The sequence below is a fragment of the Carettochelys insculpta genome, chromosome 1 (genome assembly GCF_033958435.1).
Source record: "Carettochelys insculpta isolate YL-2023 chromosome 1, ASM3395843v1, whole genome shotgun sequence".
Taxonomy (NCBI): Eukaryota; Metazoa; Chordata; order Testudines; family Carettochelyidae; genus Carettochelys; species Carettochelys insculpta.
The window spans coordinates 6,610,330-6,633,661 of record NC_134137.1 but is presented as its reverse complement, the minus strand read 5'-3'; the positions used below and the strand labels follow the sequence as shown (position 1 = coordinate 6,633,661).

At 45.7% G+C, this 23,332-nt stretch overlaps 1 protein-coding gene across 1 annotated transcript; it reads right to left on the bottom strand.

Moving 5' to 3' along the window:
- Positions 1-9,193: 9,193 nt before the first annotated feature.
- Positions 9,194-10,159, bottom strand: LOC142007624 (olfactory receptor 52E4-like). Its single transcript, XM_074984312.1, has one exon. It carries the CDS (start codon positions 10,157-10,159, stop codon positions 9,194-9,196), a length of 966 nt encoding a protein of 321 aa, XP_074840413.1.
- Positions 10,160-23,332: the final 13,173 nt, after the last annotated feature.

Here is a 23,332-nt window from a genome sequence, read left to right as displayed (position 1 = left end):
GTCAGGTCTGTTGGGGGCCACCACCCCCAACTGAGGGACCAGGGCACCAAGGCCCTGTGTTACCTGAGATCATGGGTGTAGCAACTGGTAGACACAGGGCATTTGGAATGCCATTGGGCCAGGGGACGGGGATGCTCCCCTTGAACAGCCACACAGTCCACATGCCTGGGGAAGGAGAGGAGGAGCCTAACCTGGACTGACCCTCACCAAGTGGGAACCTCCCTGCACCTGGGATCCTATATTGTCTCCCAGGCCATTGGACAGAAGGGGAGTGGGGTAGAGGCCAGTAGAGTGGATGCCAGGGTCAGGACACAGGACTCACAGACCTTCCCCAGATCTACCATCCAGGAGCCACTCCTGCCCTGTCTGAGACCAGCATGCAGCTGCAGAGATCCAGGAATCTGCCTCCCCATCCCAGCCCACATCCCCACAGGGCTGCCTTCCAGCCCAACACTGCTGATGATATACAGACACGGAGGCAGCCGCTAACCGAGCAGTCAGCAGGAGATGGCCACTGTGGTCTGGGAGTAGCTGCAATGGAGAGGGAGGTGTGGGTGGCTGACAGCCTGGAAACCCTGACCCAGGCTGTGGCCACCTACCTCATCCAACCTCCCACTCCCTTGACAATCCACCCTGCAGCCACCCCCTCCCCCCACACACAACAGCCTCCCCCACAGCCTCTCATTTCTTGGCATACCTATCCCTCAACACCCCTGTCGAACTGCCCTCATGGCTCTTGGCCAATGCAGGAACCTGGCTGTACCCCTGTGACCCCCCGTGCTCCCCTGCACATTCTGGGGAGGCCGAGCCTGACTTGGCCCTGCCTCCCAATGTTCCTGGTTCCATCCCAGCCCCACAGAGGGCCCCAGACCTGGGGCAGTAGAGGCAACTGCAGCTGTTGTGGCTCCCAGCCCTCCACCCCAGTGGATGATTGAGCCTCCCCCCACCCCAACCCCCTCCTCCAAGTTTGGTCTCCCCACCCCAGCCCCATGCATTCCTCCTGTGCCTAGTTTCCCCTTTGTAAATAGGCTCAGGCATTTTTTAGTTGTTTTGAAGAAAGTATGTTTATTATGATGAACCCCAGTCAAAGTTAATGTTCTAACGCTAATCCCAAATCCCTAGTTTGTGGTGGTGGTGTGGTGAGGAGTGGAGGAGCTGGGGGGTATGGTGGGAAGACTGACTGGGAGAGTCACTGTGGGCCATGGGAAAAGGCCTCACTCTGGGCCTCCTGGACCCTCACCCCATCCCTTAAGGCCTGGCAGCACTGGGCAGTAGGCAGCTGCTCCTACACGCACCCCAGGTTCATAGCCCAGCCCTGCATAAAGGGCTTCTGTCTACTCTCCACAATCTTGCAGAAAGCATAACAGTAAGCAACTACCCTGGGCACATTTGGGAGGCTGATGTCCAGCCTCATGAGGAGGCAGCAAAATCTCCCCTTTAACCTCCCAGACACCCCTCAATGCTTCTCCTGGCATGGTTGAGGAGAGTGTTTAAAAGGTCTTGGGACAGGGTGATGTGACCCAGGTAGGGCCACATGAGTCATGGGTGCAGCAGATATGTGGCATCAGCCATGATACAGGCGGGCATCATTATGTTCCCCAGTGGGAGCTCCCATGGGGGGAAAAAAGTGCCCTTCTCCAGCTGGCATCACAGCCACGAGTTGTGGAACACCAGGGCGTCATGTGCCTTGCCCAGCTGTCCAACACGTACTTCGATGAAGTGGCCCCTTACATTGACCATGGCCTTGAGAACCCCCGAGTTGTACCCCTTCCTGGTCACTTAAGCACCAGCGCTGTGGGCCGGGACCCAGATTATGATATGTGTTCTGTCTATCATGCCAAAACTGTTCAGGATCCCCATCTCTGAAAAACTGGTGAGGGCAACGTCCAGGTCCCCAATGTGGACGACACAGTGAAGGAGCACATTATTTATTGCTCGGACAGCCTGCGAAAGTTGGAAGGAGGACACATCCCTCCCCAACATGGTGACCTTCCCCACTCCCTGGCAGGGCCACCCCCTCACCCTGAGAAGGCCCTCTTCCTGGTCCCTCTTGCCCAGTAGTCCCCTCCCCATGGTGGGTCTGTGGTCTGAGCCAGGCTTACCTCTAGCAGGACTGCCCTGACTGTGTCCTCGCCCACCCCAAACTCATGGCTGACAGACTGGTGGCTGTCTGGGGTGGCCAGCTTCCACAGCGCTATTGCCACCCTTTTCTGTACAGGGAGTGCAGGTTGAATGCTCGTGTCATGGTGCTGGAGGACTGGGGTGACTGGTGATGCAGAAGTTTCTCAGCCACTGCTCATTGTCCCAGTCCACCAGCGCTAGCTGGTCCCACCATTAAATGCTGGTAGGGAAGAGCCATTGGCACCACATCACCAGGGGCTGAGGGTGATGCAGCAGGGCCCAACCCAGAGCCCGCAGGATGGGGGCCATGTGACTAGCTCTTCCACGCTGCTGGAACACAGCAGCAAGCACCATGGCCAGCAGGCTGGCCACAGCAGAGAGAAGATTCCCCTGGCAGAGCAGCTGGCAAGGCATCTTGTCCCTGGACAGCTCTGCTCCCTAGAATATGGTCTGCCCTGCTGTATGCAGCCTGGCAGTCCTGAGCATGTGAAGGGGGGTGGGGTGTTGGGAGGAGCTGTTTAAGGAAGCATCTATCTGTGAGCTCGGAAGGGCTTGTCATCCATGAGACCCCTGTCCATGTCATTTTCTGGCCTCTTATTTCAAAATAGAGGCTACTGGTGTGTAGACATTTCCTTTCAAAGTACTGAGATGCTATTTTGAAATAAGGGTAGGGGGCTTTGTGTGTGTGGACACTCAAGTTCAAAGTCTGTTATTTTAAAGTTGGACTTACTGAGTAATGTAGACATGGACATAACGTAAGCCAAAATATTAATTACATTCAATATGAATTAGTTATTTCTCACCTTTGGTGGTGAGACAGGCAGTCCACTGTTTTCCATATGGTGGCAAGAACTCAAGGTGGGAAGTGTTGCAAGATCAGCTCTAGGTAGTTTCAGAGGGATCTGGTGAGGAGATTCTAGGACCACTGTGGAGGGGTGGTTCAAAAGCTCATTATAGTGCTCCCTCCAGCAAGAAGCAATGGTTTCCTTGTCTTTCAAGAGTTGGGTAACATCCTTTGATCTCAGGGGATTGATTCCACGCTTTCATGGTCCATCAACAGTTTTGGTAGCTTTGAAGAAACCTCTTGTAACACTAATGTACGTGAGATGCTGGAGTTCTTGCACCTTCTCGGTTCCCCACTGGTTTTTCAGAGACGCTGTTTTACATTGGACTTCTGCCTTGGCCTTGTCTTGGCCGTTTCTCTTCATCGTGGAATTGATGTCACTTTGCCAGGCCCTAAAGTCTTTCCTTTTTACCTCAATCAAGAGTTCAGTTTCCACATTGTTCTCATCACCATCAAAGCAATGAATTTCAACAAGACAACCAGATTATATGGAATCCCCACCATAGTCTTCAAAGAAGGTAAACCAAAGCTCCACAAACAGTTCTACCTTCTGATTCTCAAGATATGGGTTAGAAAGCAGATGTCAGAACATTTCAGAGACATGCAGCTCATCAGTCTTTTCAGGAAGGGTGACAAGACAGATTGTGGAAACTATTGTGACATCTCTCTCCTGGCAACAGCAGGGGAAAACTTACCTCAAATCCACACAAACCAACTCCTTCCACTCTCGGAAGAAATTCTCCCAGAATCCTCCTGTGTCTTCTGACAATTCCAAGGAACAAGAGACATGATCTTCACCACCTGGCAATGGCAAAAAAAAGTGTTGTGAACAAAACCAAGCCTTATATATGAGTTTCATAGACCTGACCAAAGAATTCAACTAAGTCAATCATAGCACTCTGTGGACTATACTCTCAAAGATTGTCTGCCCCAAAAAAATTCATTATTATCTTCAGGTTGCTTCACAACAACATGACTGCTGCAATATTGAGTACCGAAGGATCCCAAAGCAACCCAACTGAACATATCTTCTAGAACATGCATCATGTACACCATCGTTGCATCATAATCCTACAGCTATGAAGACTACAGGGCTCGCTATTAGAATGGGATTATGAGGAGGATCCCCTGTGTGGATTTTGATAGATTAAAATATTATCAGTAAGCCACAAAAGAAAACATGATCCCAAATATACACATCGAATGATGAGCTTAAAGTTGCTGCTACCACTCAAGAAAGAGATGATGGCTTCATCATAGATAACTCTCTGTAAAGATCTGACATTAGATATTTGATTTAATATTAGATATTAGATATGGGAACAGATAAAGAAAAGACAACAATAATGATTAGGGCTATGGAACAGCTTCCACATAAGGAGAATTTAAAAAGATGGGGGCTTTTTCAGCTTATAAAGAGTTGACCTGGCAGAAGTATGACGTAGATCTATAAAACCACATGTGATATTAAAAAGGCTTATGGGCACAGCTGAGGGAACCAATCCAGGGTATATTGCTTAAAACTGGAGCACTTAGAGCTGAGGCTTGGATTTCCTTCTCACTGAGGAAAATCATATCAGTCACAAAAGTACCTCTTCCAGGCCCAATTGCCAGCAAGAAGCCTTACAAGCAAACCCACAGATTCTCCAGCTGCTTCAAAGTCCCAGATTAACAGCCCCTTTACTTATGTGAGAGGCTACTGCAACCTATGTTACCAAATCCACACAGATTCTTCCAGATCCCAAAGGGTCCAACAACATTCCCAGGTCAATATATACTTAGATCTTCCCCAAAGCAGCACACTGTGCCAATCCTTTAGAATTTAAATCTAAAGGTTTATTAACAAAGAAAGAAAAAATAGTTTGAGAGAGAAAAATGGTTGAAGTGGTATAGTACATACATCGATTACAGCTATTGATGCATGCCAGCAATGTTACATGCTCATTTCTTGAAAGTCTCTGACAGCACACCCAGGAAGGGCAGGATCCCATTTCACATACGCTCAGTTCCTGGAGCCTGGGGAGCCAAGACAGTCACTTCCGAGACCATCTTATACTTTGCCATGTGGAGGGCAAAATATCTTTCTTCTCCCATAGGCACTGTATTATCACCTGACCAGTTGGGCTGTGGTGGCATGTTGTCATTGTCTGAATCCTAGAAGACAATTCCCAAATTCCTGAGATGTGTATTTGATATCTGAGCCTTTATTTAGTCCATCATCTTGGCTGGGGAAGTGATCACACCTCCTATGGTGAATCTTATCACTCAGGTATTTCTTGTTGAGGAGGATAGCTTGGTGGTTTGAGCATTAGCTTCCTAAACCTAGGGTTATGAGTTTAATCCTCCTGGGGCCATTTCAGGATTTGGGCAAATAGATTAAAAAAATCTGTTCAAGATGGTGATAGGTCCTGCTGTGAATGCAGGGGACTGGACGCAGTGACATTTGAAGGTCCTTTTTCAGCTCAATGAGATTTGTATATCACATATGAAACCCAGTATCTACATCTTAACTTATATGCATGTCACAGATATTCGGCTACCATAAACAGGTGAAATTGCATTACCATCTTTCATTGGAACCTCCCATGGGCCACCTAGCACAAGGCGTGGTGAAAATTACATACAATGGTAATATAATGGCTTCCCTATTCAGTTTCAAAATCCAGTAACATCACACTATGAATGGAACAAAAAAAAAAGTGAATAAGGAAGTCTTGTTCATTCCTTCTCATTACAGGAGAACCAGTGGTCACTCAAGAAAATTAATATGCAGCTTGTTAAAAACAAAGTGAAGAAGCCTTACACACAACACAGTCAATATAGTTCCCATATTTAAAAAAAAGGAAAGAAGGAGGATCCATAGAACTATAGATAGCTCATCTTTATCTCAGTCCCTGGAAAAATCATGGAGGGGATCCTCAAGAAATCCATTTTGAAGCACTTAAAAGAGGAGTGGTAGACTCTCTATCCCTAGATGTTTTTAAGTCCTTGGTAGCACCGACAAAGTTTTATGCAATCACTCCACCCATCAATTTAGCAACATTCTTAGTATGTTTACATGCGGTAGAACTTGGTCAAAAAGATTTCTTGCAAATTACAATCCTGAAGAGTCATTTTGACAGCTCGCCTCCTTATTGGGCTCACAGCTATAGCGGTAAGATTATATGTTGAGGGCAACAACCTGTTTGGGTGCCTTAGTTACCAAATCACACCTGTGTTTATTCTTTACAAAAAACATCCAAGTCTGCTGAACTTTCAAATTGCCTAATCTTTGGATACTGAGAGCACTGAAACTCCAAGGACAACAGTACTAACCAAGTGGAACAGCATTACAGAGACAACTACATTTCAGTGTTTAATCCTTAATCTCAGCCGCCTAACACTCTGAGTCCTGGGCAAAGAACTGTATTATCTGGAAGAAGTCAGCACCTGTTGTGACTCTGGCCTAATGTGTGGTCACTGTCTCAGTCACTGGGGTTCCACTACATCCCCACCGTGAGCTGTTCATACACACAGCTCAGGACTAAACTATGTCTGAGAGATATCAGATTCTAGGACACTTAGGCTAAGTCTACACGTGCAGCCAACATCGAAATAGCTTATTTCGATGTTGCGACATCAAAATAGTCTATTTCGATGAATAACGTCTACACGTCCTCCAGGGCCGGCAACGTCGATGTTCAACTTCGACGTTGCTCAGCCCAACATCGAAATAGGCGCAGCGAGGGAACGTCTACACGTCAAAGTAGCACACATCGAAATAGGGATGCCAGGCACAGCTGCAGACAGGGTCACAGGGCGGACTCAACAGCCAGCCGCTCCCTTAAAGGGCCCCTCCCAGACACACTTGCACTAAACAACACAAGATCCACAGAGCTGACAACTGGTTGCAGACCCTGTGCCTGCAGCATAGATCCCCAGCTGCCGCAGAAGCAGCCAGAAGCCCTGGGCTAAGGGCTGCTGCCCACGGTGACCATAGAGCCCCGCAGGGGCTGGAGAGAGAGCATCTCTCAACCCCCCAGCTGATGGCCGCCATGGAGGACCCAGCAATTTCGACGTTGCGGGACGCGGATCGTCTACACGGTCCCTACTTCGACGTTGAACGTCGAAGTAGGGCGCTATTCCTATCTCCTCGGCTGCGTCTACACGTGCACGCTACTTCGAAGTAGCGGCAGTAACTTCGAAATAGCGCCCGTCACGTCTACACGTGTTGGGCGCTATTTCGAAGTTGAAATCGACGTTAGGCGGCGAGACGTCGAAGTCGCTAACCCCATGAGGGGATGGGAATAGCGCCCTACTTCGACGTTCAACATCGAAGTAGGGACGTGTAGACGATCCGCGTCCCGCAACATCGAAATAGCGGGGTCCTCCATGGCAGCCATCAGCTGGGGGGTTGAGAGATACTCTCTCTCCAGCCCTTGCGGGGCTCTGTGGTCACCGTGGGCAGCAGCCCTTAGCCCAGGGCTTCTGGCTGCTGCTGCTGCAGCTGGGGGTCCGTGCTGCATATACAGGGTCTGCAACTAGTTGTTGGCTCTGTGTATCTTGCACTGTTTAATGAAAGTGTGTCTGGGAGGGGCCCTTTAAGGGAGCGACTTGCTGTTGAGTCCGCTCCGTGACCCTGTCTGCAGCTGTGCCTGGCTCCCTTATTTCGATGTGTGCTACTGTGCCGTGTAGACGTTCCCTCGCTGTGCCTATTTCGATGTTGGGCTGAGCAACGTCGAAGTTGAACATCGACGTTGCCAGCCCTGGAGGACGTGTAGACGTTATTCATCGAAATAGACTATTTCGATGTCGCAACATCGAAATAAGCTATTTCGAAGTTGGGTGCACGTGTAGACGTAGCCCTCATGAGGTTAGCGACTTCGACGTCTCACCACCTAACGTCGAAGTTAACTTCGAAATAGCATCCGACGCGTGTAGACGCGACGGGCGCTATTTCGAAGTTGGTGCCGCTACTTCGAAGTAGCGTGCACGTGTAGACGCAGCTTTAGAGACCTCTGTGTCTGAGGATGGAGAAGCCATAGATGTCAGCTGGAGATAGTGCAGGTTTTCTCACATTCTGCATGTTGCCAAAGGACCCAGCTGTTCTCCGCATCCAGGAGTAGTTGGGGTACCCAAAACTCTGAGGTACCACGCATAGGTCTAGCATCCTTGGGCTATGGCAAAGGGCACTGAGTTCTTAACCCTGCAAGCAGCAAGTGCTGGGCCCTATCTTCTCCTGAAACAACACTTGAGTTCTCATACGCCCAATCAACATTTAATCCTTTCCCTTTCAGCCCCTTAGTTTTGTATCAAAAGGGTTAATCGAGTAAGCCCCTTTTATCAAGATGGGAGAAAGGAACAAAGGTGCCCCCCCCCCACACACACTAAAAATCTAGTTATATGTAAGTTCTTCTTCCACATAGTTGTTCTTGTGTCAGGTGAAAGCTTCAAGTCAGAAATGATTTTATCCTTTCTTGAGTCTCCTGTTTTCTGACATTTCTTTCTCATAAGTAGGACCACTAATTTCCAAAGCAAGCTTTAGATAAAAGAGCTGAAAGCTTCCCATTGCTTAAATAGACTTTGCCCCAGCTGAGAACCCTTTGTTTAGCATTCTCCCACACTAGTCAAAATGTTTTTCAGTACCAGCTGGTACAGTCATACGTCTTTATAGAATCAACCACTTTCTAGACTTACAGAACAAATTAGGATGTTTACAACTTGAAAAGTGGCTATTCCAGTCTTTAGGGTGTATGCAGAAGTTGTTGCATTCATCAGCTCATTTAAAATTATAAACAGATGTACATTTCATATTTCTTAATTTCACATAGAAGAATAATACATGCACCTACACAGAATGTACAGATCCTGTAGGTTTTAGCATTTTAACATTAATATTGATAGGTTGCATGGGAGGTTTTGTCCAGATTATCTGAGTTATGCATATTTATATTCCTCAGCCAATATTCCAAAACATTGGGGGGACTCACAGTAGGTTCTTAAAAAAGGAAGTATTTTATGCATAGTCAAACTGTGCAAGTCCTTACCAGAGGGTGTTGTGAAGACCAGGATTTTAACAGGGTTCAAAAAAGAGCTAGATAAATTCATGGAGAATAGGGTTAACAATGAGTAAGAAATAAGGTGAGAGGAAATTCTGACACTTTGAACTTACACAATGATGAGCTCAGCCAAATTTCAACAGTGCATCTTTAACAAAAGGGCAGGTATCCTCTATCCTTCTTGTCAAAACTAATTAAAATGAGTAGCCAAAGGCAATGTCCTTCGGCGAGTGTATTTGCACACTTTCTCACGAAGCTCTTTGGTTTTCACCCCATAAATGATAGGATTCAGCATGGGGGGGACGATTAAATAGAGGTTGGCCAAGATGATGTGAACATGGGGAGAGACTCCCTGACCAAACCTGTATGTCAGGTTGGAAAAGAGGCAGGAAATATAAGAAATCAGCATCACACAGATGTGGGCTGTACAGGTATTGAGGGCTTTCTGGTGGGCTTTCTTGGAGGAGATTCGGAGGACAGCCATTATGATCAGCATGTAAGACAAAACAATGAGCATCACATCAAACCCAATGACTACTAACACTAACACCAAGCCATATGTCTTGTTGACTGTGATGTCCCCACATGATATTTTTGCCACAGCCATGTGCTCACAGTATGTGTGAGGTATCACGTGGTTGGCACAGAATGGCAGCCTGCTCAGAAGCAGCGGCAGGGGCAGAATATATAGAACAGCTCTTATTAAACCCATGAACCCTAAGATAGCTATTCGTCCATTGGCGAGTATTGTGGCATATCTCAGAGGATTACATATGGCAACATAGCGATCAAAGGCCATTGCCACAAGGATGCTGGACTGCATAACAGAAAGCATGTGAAGGAAGAACATCTGGGTGAGGCAGCCACCAACAGTAATGCCTTTCAAATTGAACCAAAATATACACAGTGCTTTCAGGACAACTGAGGTAGATATGCCGATATCTGTGAGGGCCAACATGCAGAGCAGCAGGTACATTGGCTTTTGCAGGGTCTGTTCTTTGCCTACAACAAACATAACCATGAGATTCCCCATCAGGCCAATAATGTAGCATGTAGAAAAAGGGATGGAAATCCAGATGTGGGCAGCTTCCAGGCCAGGGATACCCATTAGGATGAATGTTGATGGGTCATGGTGAGTGAAGTTGAAAGCTGCCATCAGGAAGTGGGGTCAATGTTTCATTCAGGTTCAGAAATGTTCAAGATGCCTGAGAAGGGGGAGAAGTAATGTGAGACAGGTTACACTTTTAATTGCAAATAATATGGTAAATAATCTGTCAAGGGAGCTGAGCAGCACAGTGTCAACATTTGTAGAGGTAATCAGATTATTTTGGTCATGGTAAAGAGCAGGGAAGTCCTCAGAGGTAGCTAATCAAGCCAAGTGATGACAGGATGATAACCTTCAATGTCAATAACTTCAGCATGTATTTATATTGGAGGGAAAACTCTAAATTCACCTTCAAGCCCCTGCGTGCGTGGTCACAATTCAATCTCTATGTGTGCAGAATTAAGGTGACACCCTAAGGATCATTAGCCCCCGCCCCAACCACATATCCCTGGGTTTCTCACATCCTCTTCCGCAGCACCTGGAGCTTTCCCTTTTTCAGTGAGGAAAAATGAATTGCTGAATCATAGGCCTATCAATTCTGCAATGAGAAGCCAATGTTGTAAAGGAGCCAAATTCCCCCACAGAAGCAGATTTTATAAAATTGGAGTATGACTTCCTACTCAACAAAATGAACATGAAGGGCACAAGTGCTTTAGAATTTGGGGCAACAGACCTGCACCTCTGTTACTTCCTTGGTTTCTTTTGTAGAGCCATTTTCTGTCAGACACTTGTCTTTGTCTTAGGTTTCATCTACAACAGCAATTGAGCAATGAGACTTTTGTCATTCTCATGGGCTTAATCCCTGCCACGAGCACCAAAGGTTTTGCCGTATCATGGCCTAGTATAAACAGTGGAGACACACACATCTCATAGAACTGGAAATATCCTTAGTGTATTGTGAGCCAGAATGCTCTGTGGCTGACAAATCAAACACCTTTTCTAGGGGATGGAGGGTTTTTCAGGAAAAGTGCCAACGAGTACTGGTTAAACGTCATGACTTCAGTGACACGGCAATACAGCGATGTTGCTGAAAGCTGTGTGGTGTAACCATACATTGAGACATAAGTTACAGATGTTAATTGATAAGCGTAAACAGAGACCAGTGTCAGCAATTCAAAACTCATCATTTTCATGCCTGAGGGGAGTGAGTCAGAGGTGAACTGGTGAACTCAGGGAAGAAACTGGTGACCAGGGCACTGTTGGAGTCAGGACAGCCTGGAAAAGGGAAGGTGAGTACGGACAAGGGTTCAGAGTATCAAAGGAGATTGAAGCAGTTGAGGAATGAAGCATGGCTGATACTCCCTGGGGAGCCACCTGCAACTAGCATACCAACGAACCTTCTGACTCACCCACCTAGCCTCCCTCTCTCCTTGTGCTGGTGTCAAAAGCTGCACACCCACTCCTGGTCCCATAACTCCACTGGCATTCAGACAGACAGGGGCACTCTACCTGCCTGAGGTTCTCTGGGTAGCCACTGCACGAACCAAGAACAGGAAGGCTGTAGCAAAACTGGTTACTAACTCCCTAATCTGGGACACCAGAGCTGGAGCATCGTGCCCTGGTCCACACTCCAACCAGTACGAATTTATTACCTGGTGTGCCCCTTCCTGAGTCAACAGTGTGATGCTGTTGCAAAAAAAAGCAAACATGATTCTGGGATGCTTTGACAGGTGTGTTGTGAACAAGACACGAGAAGTCATTCTCCCGCTCTACTCCGCGCAGGTTAGGCCTCAGCTGGAGTATTGTGTCCAGTTCTGGGCACCGCCGTTCAAGAAAGATGTGGAAAAATTAGAGAGGGTCCAGAAAACAGTGACAAGAAAGTTCAAAGGGCTAGAGAATGTGACGTATGAAGAAAGGCTGAAAGAATTGGGCTTGTTTAGTTTGGAAAAGAGAAGATTGAGGGGAGACATGATAGTGGTTTTCAGGTATCTGAAAGGGAGTCATAAGGAGGAGGGAGAAAACTTGTTCTTTTTGGCTTCTGAGGATAGATGAAGAGGCAATGGACTTAAACAGCAGCAAGGGAGGTTTAAGTTGGACATTAGGAAGAAGTTCCTAACTGTCAGGGTGGTCTTACAGTGGAATAAATTGCCAAGGGAGGTTGTGGAATCTCCATCGCTGGAGATATTTAAGACCAGGTTAGATAAATGTCTGTCAGGGATGGTTTAGACAGTACTTGGTCCTGCCTTGAGGGCAGGGGGCTGGACTCGATGGCCTCTCAAGGTCCCTTCCAGTCCTAGGATTCTATGATTCTGTGATTCCTCAAGGTGGAATGGACAATACACACAAAGAGTAACTAAGCTGAGATTTTTCCCCGCTAGAACAAGTTTGTTAGTAAAATTGCTCATGTTGCCACACGGCTGCATTGGGGTTGCTCATGGAAGGAGGGATGGTCTGAAGTGGGGAAGCTGTCAGGGAAAAACTCCTATGGTATTGGCCACATTACAGTGTGTCTGAGACAGCACCCTTCAGTGACCGTCCTCATTTAGTATCTTTGACCTGCACATGAGGCAGATGTCCCTACCCCATTTTTCCAACTTCACAACTCCATACCACTGACATTTAGATATGCACGTCTCACTGCTTCGACTTCCCCCAATGAGGTTTACAATGTTGTCTGCCTTTTGATTGTGCTTATCTTCTCCAGACCCAGAGATGCTTGGCACTGACCCTCTCCTTCATTGTACAGTTTGTTATCTTAAATCTTTTGAACCTTTACTCCTCTATGATTCAAATTTCAGCAACTCTACTGTCAGTTCTTCTCTGGCTCACCTGTGCTTCTGGCCACAGTATGACTCAAGCTGAAGCCACTCAAGGCTCATGCTCCATGTAAATCAGGACATTTATTTAACTCTTTTAAATGTTGAATTAGGGTGAACTCCTGCCTTTGATCTCTAGCTGACCAGATTCACTCTTATACTTCAATGTTTGCTCCTACCTGTGGAAATCATGGTAGTAGTAGTACTAGTAGTAGTAGTAGTAGTAGTAGTAGTAGTAATCCTCTTCCACTTCTACATCTTGGAGCATAGTCCATGGATGAAACATGCGCCAGTGTCCACCGTCCTGGGAAATCTTTTCCCGTTCTTACCAGGTTAATCCCGTCTTTTTACTTTGTATCATCAGGTCTCTATGCCAGGGGTTCCCTCTGTTGTTTTTTCCTTGCTTGATCATTTTGGAGTTCCTGAGTATACTGAACATTTCAAGTTGCTGTGCTGGTGAATTCTGGTCCAGGGTTTTCTAGACTGGAGCCTGAAGCCCTTCCTAATCCAACAGCTGTAACTTTAATGCAGAAATAGACATCTCACCAAAATCCTATTCTGTAAAGGGAGGAAATATCCTTAGTGCAACAGAAAGACAGAGCCCATAGAATTAGTGCATGGAGCTCACAGGTCTGTCATTGGATGTGTTGGGCAGTGAGTTTTATGCAGACTCTCAGGTTCTCCAGGACTCCTAGACTACTCCCTGGTTCAGTGAGCAGAGGGAAGAATAGAAAATAGACCCTAGAGAACATGAACCTGAGAGCCTATCTCCAGAGTGAAGAAATGATTGGACAGTACCAGGGGATTAAAATGCCAGGAGAAAATGCATCTTGTAATCTGCACCTCCCAGCAATTAAAGAGTTCTTTTTTTTTTCTTTTTTCCTCTGAGTGTAATATACTGCCATCTGCCCTATGTGTGGGAATGGTACCAAAAGACACAGGATCAAAAACAATTTTTAATTGACCATAGGAGATTGCTGCTGCATAGGGCCCATGCAGCTGCAATATCCAGTCCATTAGCCTCTGAAATTAACTAACAACCCTTGTAGGCCAAATGACGTGACCCTCAATGGGTGCAAGCTGAAGCATGTGGAAATGGCTTTCTTTTCACAGGTTTGTAGCATCTGAGATGTTTGCCTGTATCTTGGTGGGAATTCTAAAGTGGATACACAGCTGCAAGAGATGCAGCAAGGACTGTCACTCTCGTGTGGGTCTTTATAGTCACAACAGATGCTGTAAATGAAGTCCTCAATTGAAACTTTAAAGGGCGCGATCCATAGTCTATGCAGACTGAAGGATGCCTACCTACTACTACATAGCTGGCAGCTCACAACTCTTCAACTAGCTCATATACTCTCAGCATAGAGAAAGTATCAAATTTCAGTATTGTGTTGATCTTTCAGAAATCAGTGTAGAAATAGGATGTGCTGTCTTGCTTATGAACTAGTTCCATGGGACTTGTCTACTCAGGCTTTGTCTACACTAGAGGGTTTTTATCAACAAAATATCCATTTTGTGGACAAAACTCAGGGAACTTCGAGATTCCCAAGATATTCTGTCAACTGTAAATCAACAGAACACAGCAGTTTTGGCAACAGTCTTATCCCACTTCCCGTGAGGCATAATGCTTCTGTCAACACAAAGGTGGTCTAGATTTTCCTGGGGGCCATTTCTGTCAACACATAGGGATTCTGAAACACCAGGCAGCCCTGTCTGCTGTACTTCCAGTTGGCTGTTTTGTCAAGAAAGCAGTCAGGCAGTTTGGACACGATCTGTTGATAAAAAAAAGGTTTTTGGAAAACATCTTCCGACAAAAACATCTGTTGACAAATCACTGTAATCTAGACATAACCTCCCTGTTTGATTCCTTCACCTGGCCATAAAGACCAAATGTTCATCTCTGAGGGAATCCGTCATTTCATAAGGGAAGAGCCATGGAATCTGCCTGATTTATCCATTGAGGTGATTACAGTAGTGTAGTATTTTAGGCAGCTGTGCCCTGCTGGGTGAGTAACCTGTGGTAAAGGACTCAACAACTGATATCTTTCAGCTTTCATTCTGGCTACAGTCCAATCGCCCTCCTGGCCTCAGAGTTGTGTAAAGGTCTTATTTATATAAGTGGCTATGACAGAAGACAGATCAAAGCAGATTACCCCTGAAGTAAACAAGGCAAAAAGTAAGCCAAATGCTTGTTGCACTGTATATGAATTAACTATTTCTGACCCTGGAAGGTGAGACAAGCAGTGGAGGAGTTTCCATATATGGGCTAGAATACATTGGGTCTGGGACCAGAACATCCCCTAATTAAGGATTATTTTCAGTTCTTGGCTGATTTCAGTAATTCTCTTGAGTGTGAGGGAGATGCCACAAGATAAGGTCACATCCTGTCTTATATAGCTCAACTATGGTGGTGATCCTTTTTTCTAAAATTCAGTTCACAGTCCAGTTTGTGGAAAAACAGAGGTTCACAAAATGGAGTTGAGTATCATGTGGTACGGTCCCATGACCATGCACACAATCCACTGGGCTTCATAATAAACACAAATGGCTTTTATTAAGCAAAAACATTAGGATATAAGTGATTATAAGTGAAAAAGACAGACAGAAGTTGATACTTGAATAAAATGCTTCATCTCAAAAAAGATATCTTGGCATAGGAAAAGGTTAAGAAAAGCGCAACGAAATGATTAGGGGTTTGGAATCGGTGCATTGGAAGAAAGATTAAAAAAATTAGGACTTTCTAGCTTAGAAAAAAAAGGAGACTAACAGCAGATATGATAGAGGTCTAGAAAATCATGTCTGGTGTGGGAAAAAGTGTAAAATGAAAAGTTATGTACTTGTTGCCATAACAAAAGAATTAGGGGTCACCAAATGAAATTAATGGTAGCAGGTTTGCAACTAACAAAAGGGCATTTTTATTCACTGAGCACACAGTAAGCTTGTGGAACTCCTGGCCAGAGGATGTTGTGAAGACCAAGACTTTAACAGGGTTAAAAGAACAATTAGATAAATTCATGGAGCTTAGGTCCATCAATGACTATTAGCCAGGATGGGTAGGAATGGTGTCCCTGGCCTCTGTTTGTCAGAGGCTGGAAATGGATGTCAGGAGAGGGATCACTTTTGTGATTTCCTGCTCTCTTCACTCCCTCTGGGGCACCAGGCTTCGGCCTCTGTCAGAGGAGAGGATACTGGGCTACGTGGACCTTTGGTCTGACCCAGTATGGCCATTCTTATGTTCTTAAATAACAACACATAGCTAATTCTATTCCACTAATATTCTAGTCATATGTAAGTTCTTATCCTAAATAGCTGTTCTTGTGTCAGGTGAAAGCTTCAAGTCAGAAATGACCTTATACTGACTGGATCTCCAGTTCTTTGCACAGTTCTTTCTCCTCTTACGGTGTGTCACATAATTTCCAAGACAAGCTGAAGACAAAGGATCTGAAAGCTTCCCATTGCTTACGTAGATTTTCCCCTTGGGTGGGAACCCTTTGCTTAGCATTCTTCCATCTTGGAAAAAAACTCGTGGAGTGTCCTCAGTACAAAGTGTTCTGTCGACAGTAAAGAAACAGAATGTGGCATTTCTGTCAACAGAGTTCTGCTCCCCCAGGAGGCAGAATCTCTCAACAGATTCTGTCAACAAAAAGACAGTATAGATCCTCGGGGGACGCGGGGGAGAACTCTGTTGACATGGTTCTGGCCAGCTGCCCCAGGGGCTGCCCTGTCCACAGTAATCCCAGCTGTATGGTCACTGCCCCCAGCCATTCTTAAAGGCACAGGGAGCCCTGGAAACTCTGTGGAAGGAAGCTGAGAGTGTGGAAGCAGCACGGCAGCATGGTGATTGTCCCCACCCTCCACAGGCACTCCCTATCGTGGAATCCTGCCTCTTGTGTCGGACACCCCTCCTCTCCTCGCAGGGCATGCATCCTTAGAGTGCCTAACCTGCAAAAGGATGACCTTGACAATGGACTTCCCTTTGCCAAACTGGCTCCCAATGGAGTGGTAGCTGTCGGGGATGGTGAGCAATAGAGCAATAGAAACCCACATCTCCAAGGGGGCCACAGGCAGGTGTTCTACCTCTGGAAGGCGGGGGTGAGCCAGGTGAACAGCTCCAGAAAGGTGCTCCTCTATATGCAGAAGTTCTGGAGCCACCATTGGCTATCCCACTGCCCCATGATGAGCTAGTCCCACCAGTCAAAACTGGTCCTGTACCTACAGACCCGCGTGAGCGCCTGAGGGGGCAAACACAGATGAGCCTGTACAGTAGTCCTAGCATGCTCTTCAAAGCTGATGCTGGGCTCATCCCCCAATAGGAAGAGGAAGGAAGCTGGGATGAAGTGCAGCAGAAGCTGCAGCACCTGTGTGTGGGGTCCAATCAAGCTCCCCAGAGGCTGCTCTGGCACATGGCTAACAGGAAAGCAAAAAGTCTCTCTCAGCAAGTGTGTGAGCCCTGTACTAGCTACACAGTCCCTTGAGGAGGTAGGCAAGCCTCACCATGGGCAGGGAACATGCATTTCACCAGAGGACCCTTTAAGGCCACGCTTCGCCAAGTTTCACAGAAAGGCTTGCCAGCCACGCGGCACATGTGGAAGTGATATACCTTGACTTCAGCAAGGCTTTTGATATGGTCTCCCACAACATTCTTGTCCATAAGTTAAGGAAATATGGATTGGATCCTTGGACTATAAGATGGATAGAAAGCTGGCTTGATGGTCGGGCCCAACAGGTAGTGGTCAATGGCTCAATATCTGGATGGCAGTCTGTTTCAAGCAGAGTGACACAAGGCTCAGTTCTGGGGCTGGTGTTGTTCAACATCTTTATTAATGACCTGGATGAGGGACTGGGTTGTACCCTCAGCAAATTTGTGGATGACACAAAACTAGGGGGAGAGGTAGATATGTTGGAGGGTAGAGAGAGAATCCAGAGTGACCTGGATAATTTGGAGGACTGGGCCAAAAGAAATCTGATGTGGTTCAATAGGGAGAAGTGTAGAGTCCTGCACCTGGGGCGGAAGAATCCCAAACATTGTTACAGGCTGGGGACCGACTGGCTCAGCAACAGTACGATGGAAAGGGACCTAGGGGTTATGGTGGATGAAAAGCTGGCTATGAGTAAACAGTGTGCCCTTGTAGCCAAGAAAGCTAATGGCATACTGGGGTTCATTAGGGGGAGCATTTTGAGCAGATCTAGGGAAGTAGTTATTCCTCTTTATTCGGCACTGGTGAGGCCACATCTGGAATATTGTGTCCAGTTCTGGGACCCCCAGTATAAAAAGGATGTGGATTTGCTGGAGCAGGTTCAGCGAAGGGCAACAAAAATGATTAAGCGTCTGGAGCACAAGACCTATGAGGATAGGCTGAAGGATTTGGGCTTGTTCAGTTTACAGAAGAGAAGACTTAGAGGTGAGTTAATGGCAGCCTTCAACTTACTGAATGGGGGCTCTAAAGAGGAGGGTGAGAAACTATTCTCAGTGGTGTCAAATGGCAGAAAAAGGAGCCATGGTCAGAAGTTGAAGAGGGAGAGGTGTAGGTTAGATATTAGGAAAAACTACTTCACCTGGCAGGTGGTGAAGCATTGGAATGTCTTGCCTAGAGAGGTGGTGGATTCTCCATCCTTTGAGGTTTTAAGTCCCAGTTGGACAAGTTCCTGGCTAGGATGACTTAATGGGGGTTGATCCTGCTTGAAGCAGGGGGCTGAACTGGATGACCTCCTGAGGTCCCTTCCAGCCGTGTGTGTGTGTGTGTGTGTGTGTGTGTGTGTGGACCATTCTGTCAAGAGAGTGGCCAGGCAGCCTGGCCGCTCTCTGTTGACAGAGCAGATTGCCAGAGCAATCCGTTTTCATGTGTGGCCACAATCTGCCAACAGAAGTTTAGTCAGAAGATAGCATCCAACAGAAACTTCTGCTGACCGATGGCTGTAGTGTGGACGCAAGACTTGGAGCATGCCCAGTCCAGCTGGAAGCACAGGACTTCCTCCACCTACAGGGTTTTAGCCTTTCTGTTCCTCTGTGGGGTGTGCACACTACATTACATGTGACTTCTGGCTGCAAGAGAGATCTTGTCTGGGAAAACTCTGAAGAAATTCATCCCCTGTGTAAAAAAGGAAAATGTTGCAGGTTAAGGCATGCACGGAGGAGATGTAAGCCCCCTCGTTTATTGGGAGAAAATGATGTGGATAAAGATGTGGAGATGGCTGAATGGATCAATTGGCTAGTAACTTAAATAACTCGCTTTGCAATGCATCACTCTCTCTATGCTTTTTATCATAACTTTGGTTTCATAAATAAATTCCCAGGCTGTTTGTTGTGTTGGATGTTGATAGGAAAAAAAATAGTTTAGCTAATCCTTATGGCTTCTTTAATTAGATGTAGAATATGTCACCTGGGCATAAAGTACAGACAGCAGCAGCAACAGAAATCTAGAGTGCCATTTCTTTCTTATTTTATATCATGTAGTACATGTCCCTTACTTTAGCATGTCCTGGACCCAGGCCGCTATGGAGATGCTGTAAGTCTACTAACTATTTTACATGAGCATAGCTCAGCTTTTCCAAGAGAACCCTGGTCTAGACTTCTTTTCTCAAAAACCAGAAATGCCAGTGAGTCTAATGGGGCTTCCTCCAAAATTCAGTGCACGCTAAGCACGGGCAGTGCTAGCTTTGTTGGGGAACTTCATTTAAATCAATGGGTTATGGTGATTTAAACAGTGGTTTAAATACTTGATGTAAACCACTGTTATTTAAATCTCCTCATCAGCCCCTCCCCTGGTTTGGGTCTGCCCCAGGCTCCGCCTCAGCACTGCTGCTCTGCTTTTGCTCAGCTCTTGCTTTTTTTGGTATACTGCTGCTACTCAGTTTTTGGCAGCACTCTGCATCTGGAACGCTTCTGCGGCCCTTGCGTTTCTGCCCGCCCTTCTTCCCTGTCCAGCCCTAACTGTAATGCTGCTCAGGTTTCCCAGCTTCCTAGACACAGTAACAGGCCAAAACCACTTTACAATTTCACCAAAAATTAGCACAATCTAATTCTTGATACTTTTTAAATTAACAAATTGGTCAATAGATTAGTAAAGATAGAGGCTACGTCTACACGTGAACCCTACATCGAAGTAGCCTATTTCGATGTGGCGACATAACGTCTACATGTCCTCCAGGGCTGGCAACGTCGATGTTCAACATCGACGTTGCGCAACACCACATCGAAATAGGCGCTGCGAGGGAACATCTACACGCCAAAGTAGCACACATCGAAATAAGGGTGCCAGGCACAGCTGCAGACAGGGTCACAGGGCGGACTCAACAGCAATTCGCTCCCTTAAAGGGCCCCTCCCAGACACACTTTCATTAAACAGTGCAAGATACACAGAGCCGACAACTAGTTGCAGACCCTGTGCATGCAGCATGGATCCCCAGCTGCAGCAGCAGCAGCCAGAAGCCCTGGCCTAGGGGCTGCTGCACACGGTGACCACAGAGCCCCGCAAGGGCTGGAGAGAGAGTATCTCTCAACCCCCAAGCTGATGGCCACCATGGAGGACCCCGCTATTTCGATGTTGCGGGACGCGGATCGTCTACACGTTCCCTACTTCGATGTTGAATGTCGAAGTAGGGCGCTATTCCCATCCCCTCATGGGGTTAGCGACTTCGACGTCTCGCTGCCTAACGTCGATTTCAACTTCAAAATAGCGCCCAACACGTGTAGCCGTGACGGGCGCTATTTCGAAGTTGGCGCCGCTACTTCGAAATAGCGTGCACGTGTAGACACAGCTTTAGTTACCTATTTAATATAGACCTGATTATTTCCAAAAGATGCCAGCCCCAGCAGGAGCTTGTCAACATTAGCAGGAAAGCTTTGAGATGTCAACCAAATGCAAAATCAAAACTTCAGTTATGGCATTTGTCTCCCAGTTGGGGATTAGCAGATATTTGAAACAGCAAAATGGTAAATAAACTCATTAAAATGCCCCAAAGGTGTCCAAAATGTGTTATTGTGAAAACAATAATATTAATATATTATTTCATTCTAGTTACATTCAGTGATTGTTATCAATTGTGGTGAATTAGGTTCTTACTGTTAGTTTCCAAAAGGTAACATTTCTTCTCTGTCTCATTCTGTTCTGGAGACCCTATTTCTACTGGTCATACATACCAGCAATGGCTAGGGCAATCAGTTCTTATGTTCTTTTGATTATGGAGCAGTTGAATCTACACCCAAACGTATGGGGCATCTACACCCAAATCTGATGTTTTCTCTTGCATATTGCTTCACAAGTTTTTTTTTAAATCAATTTCATCTGAAAAAACAATGCTTAAACTACATCAATGCTAAAAAGTAGCAACAGCCATAAAAAAGGAAACAAACTGAGTTTCTTAAAGTCTTTGCCTCCCATGGGCTCCCATATACTTGAGACCTTCAGTGCAAAATTGGTCTTAGTTTTTCCTTGTATGAGGTCAGTGACCCATATGTAAAATCCTCCACCGCTACGCCAAGGATCTAAGTTCTCCCCAAAGCAAAGATAAAATGAGTTGGGACCAATATAGGTCATGAAGTACTTAGCACTGCAAGTGAGTGAATTACCTAACCAGTGATGTCAACCTCTGCTTCACAAACTCAGGGCAGAAATCTCCTGACCTACATTTGACACCTTTGACAACAGGACTGGTTTATCTATATTTGGAATGTCCTGAAGAAAGCAACTCCAAAATGGACTTTGCAAAGTTGTCAGTTGTTGTGCTCCACGGTGATGTCATCATTTAGCACTGCAGTCAGTTATCCAAGGTTTCAGAACTTCCAGCTGGGGAAACTTAGCTGTTTCAATGCAGCCAGTGTCAGGAAAAAATATGATGTAAGCACAACAGTTCCACCTGGCCAAAGATAAAATGGAAATAAGTATGGTCTCCTTTGAGACTGCAGTTTATTAGATTTAGTCACATCCATACCAAAGCAATAGAATTAGAACATTCCACCTATTTACCTCGCTTCTGGACTGGTATTGAGTACACAAAGCCAATTAGGTAAGTCTATTTGCTCACCCACCAGAAGAAAGACTATTGGAGAAATAATGTGTGAAGATGGCTTTAGCGGTCTGCTCCAATGGGCACTAGGGTAGCTATTTTTTATGGGTTCTACAAAACACATAGATTTTCACAATCCTTTCTGGATCATAACTTTTTCTAATTTCCAAAACCCGTCTAATTTCAGAAAAAAAGAAAAAGAAAAAAACCAAGCAGTCCTGTGGAAGCTGAAAGACTAAGAAGATGATCCATTCCATCAGATTTGGAGCAGGAACAAAAATCCAGGGTTTGTATAGTGGAGTGGGGTGAAGGAAGAAGAAGAAAGGGAAAAAGAGGGGGAGAAGGTAGTCACTTGTCATTAATGAGACCTATGGAAGAAGTAAAATAAATTAAGTGGGATGAGTACCATTACTAAGTGTAATGGATTTTTCACTTTCAGTTCATTGGGTGTGATATTCATCTTTCCACACGTGGAGAGGAAGAGAGGAAGATGATGTCTGTTTGTATTTTTTTTTCTTTTTATATGGTTCGTTGATTTCCACTCCAAACAGCTAAAAGCATTGCCTACAGGTTAACATAGCTACTCTCTGAAATTATTTCCCATGCAATGCACTGCAATGGAGAAAGGAGTGCTTGGTGTAGGAGGGATAAGGCATTAGATGAACAGAACTTCTGAGGCTTTGAATTTCCACAGTGATGAGCTCAGCCAAATTATAATAGGACTCCTTTAATAAATGAACAGATATCCTTTGCCCATCTTGTCAAACTTATTTAAAGTTAGTGGCTACAGGCAATTGTCTTCTCAATAGTAGCAGAGAGGGAGCCATGCTAGTATGCACTATACTTCTTCAGACCATAGCCATACCAGCAAATCAGAGAGCAGAGGGGCGGGGGTAGGGGTCAAGAATTAGATTAAGCCAAGTTTGCCAAAGAGCCCCTATAATGTCCCAGAAAATTTGCATTGTGGTTCTAACCATGTGTTAATGTGTCGAATTTGAATATGAAAGAGAGTTCAGAAGCTTCTCTTTGTAAAGCAGACTGAAAATTCTTCTTAAATAAGACATAAACTCTTAAGTCATTAACAGAATGGCCTACTCCATTAAAATGTAGACTAATTGATTTGTGGATCAGGAAAGTTTTGATGTCTGTTTTGTGCCCATTAACTCTTTGTCTGAGAGAGTTTGAAGTCTGTCCAATATACAAAGCATCTGGGCATTGTTGGCGCATGATGGCATATATGATGTTAGTTGAGGAACATGAGAATGTGCCCGTGATTCTGTGACTAACCTGGTTAAGTCCAGTGACGGTATCACCAGAATAGATATATCTTCTCATCTGTCAACTTTGATTACTGTTTTTGGTTCTCTATGCCTTAAATATTGAGTCTGGTCTGGTCTGGCTATTGTTTGAAGAAATGGGTCTGTCCTACGAAAGCTCACCTAATAAATTACTTTGTTAGTCT

Excerpts from the sequence above, each read along its gene's own strand:
- LOC142007624 (XM_074984312.1), bottom strand. The coding sequence starts at position 10,159 with ATGGCAGCTTTCAACTTCACTCACCATGACCCATCAACATTCATCCTA.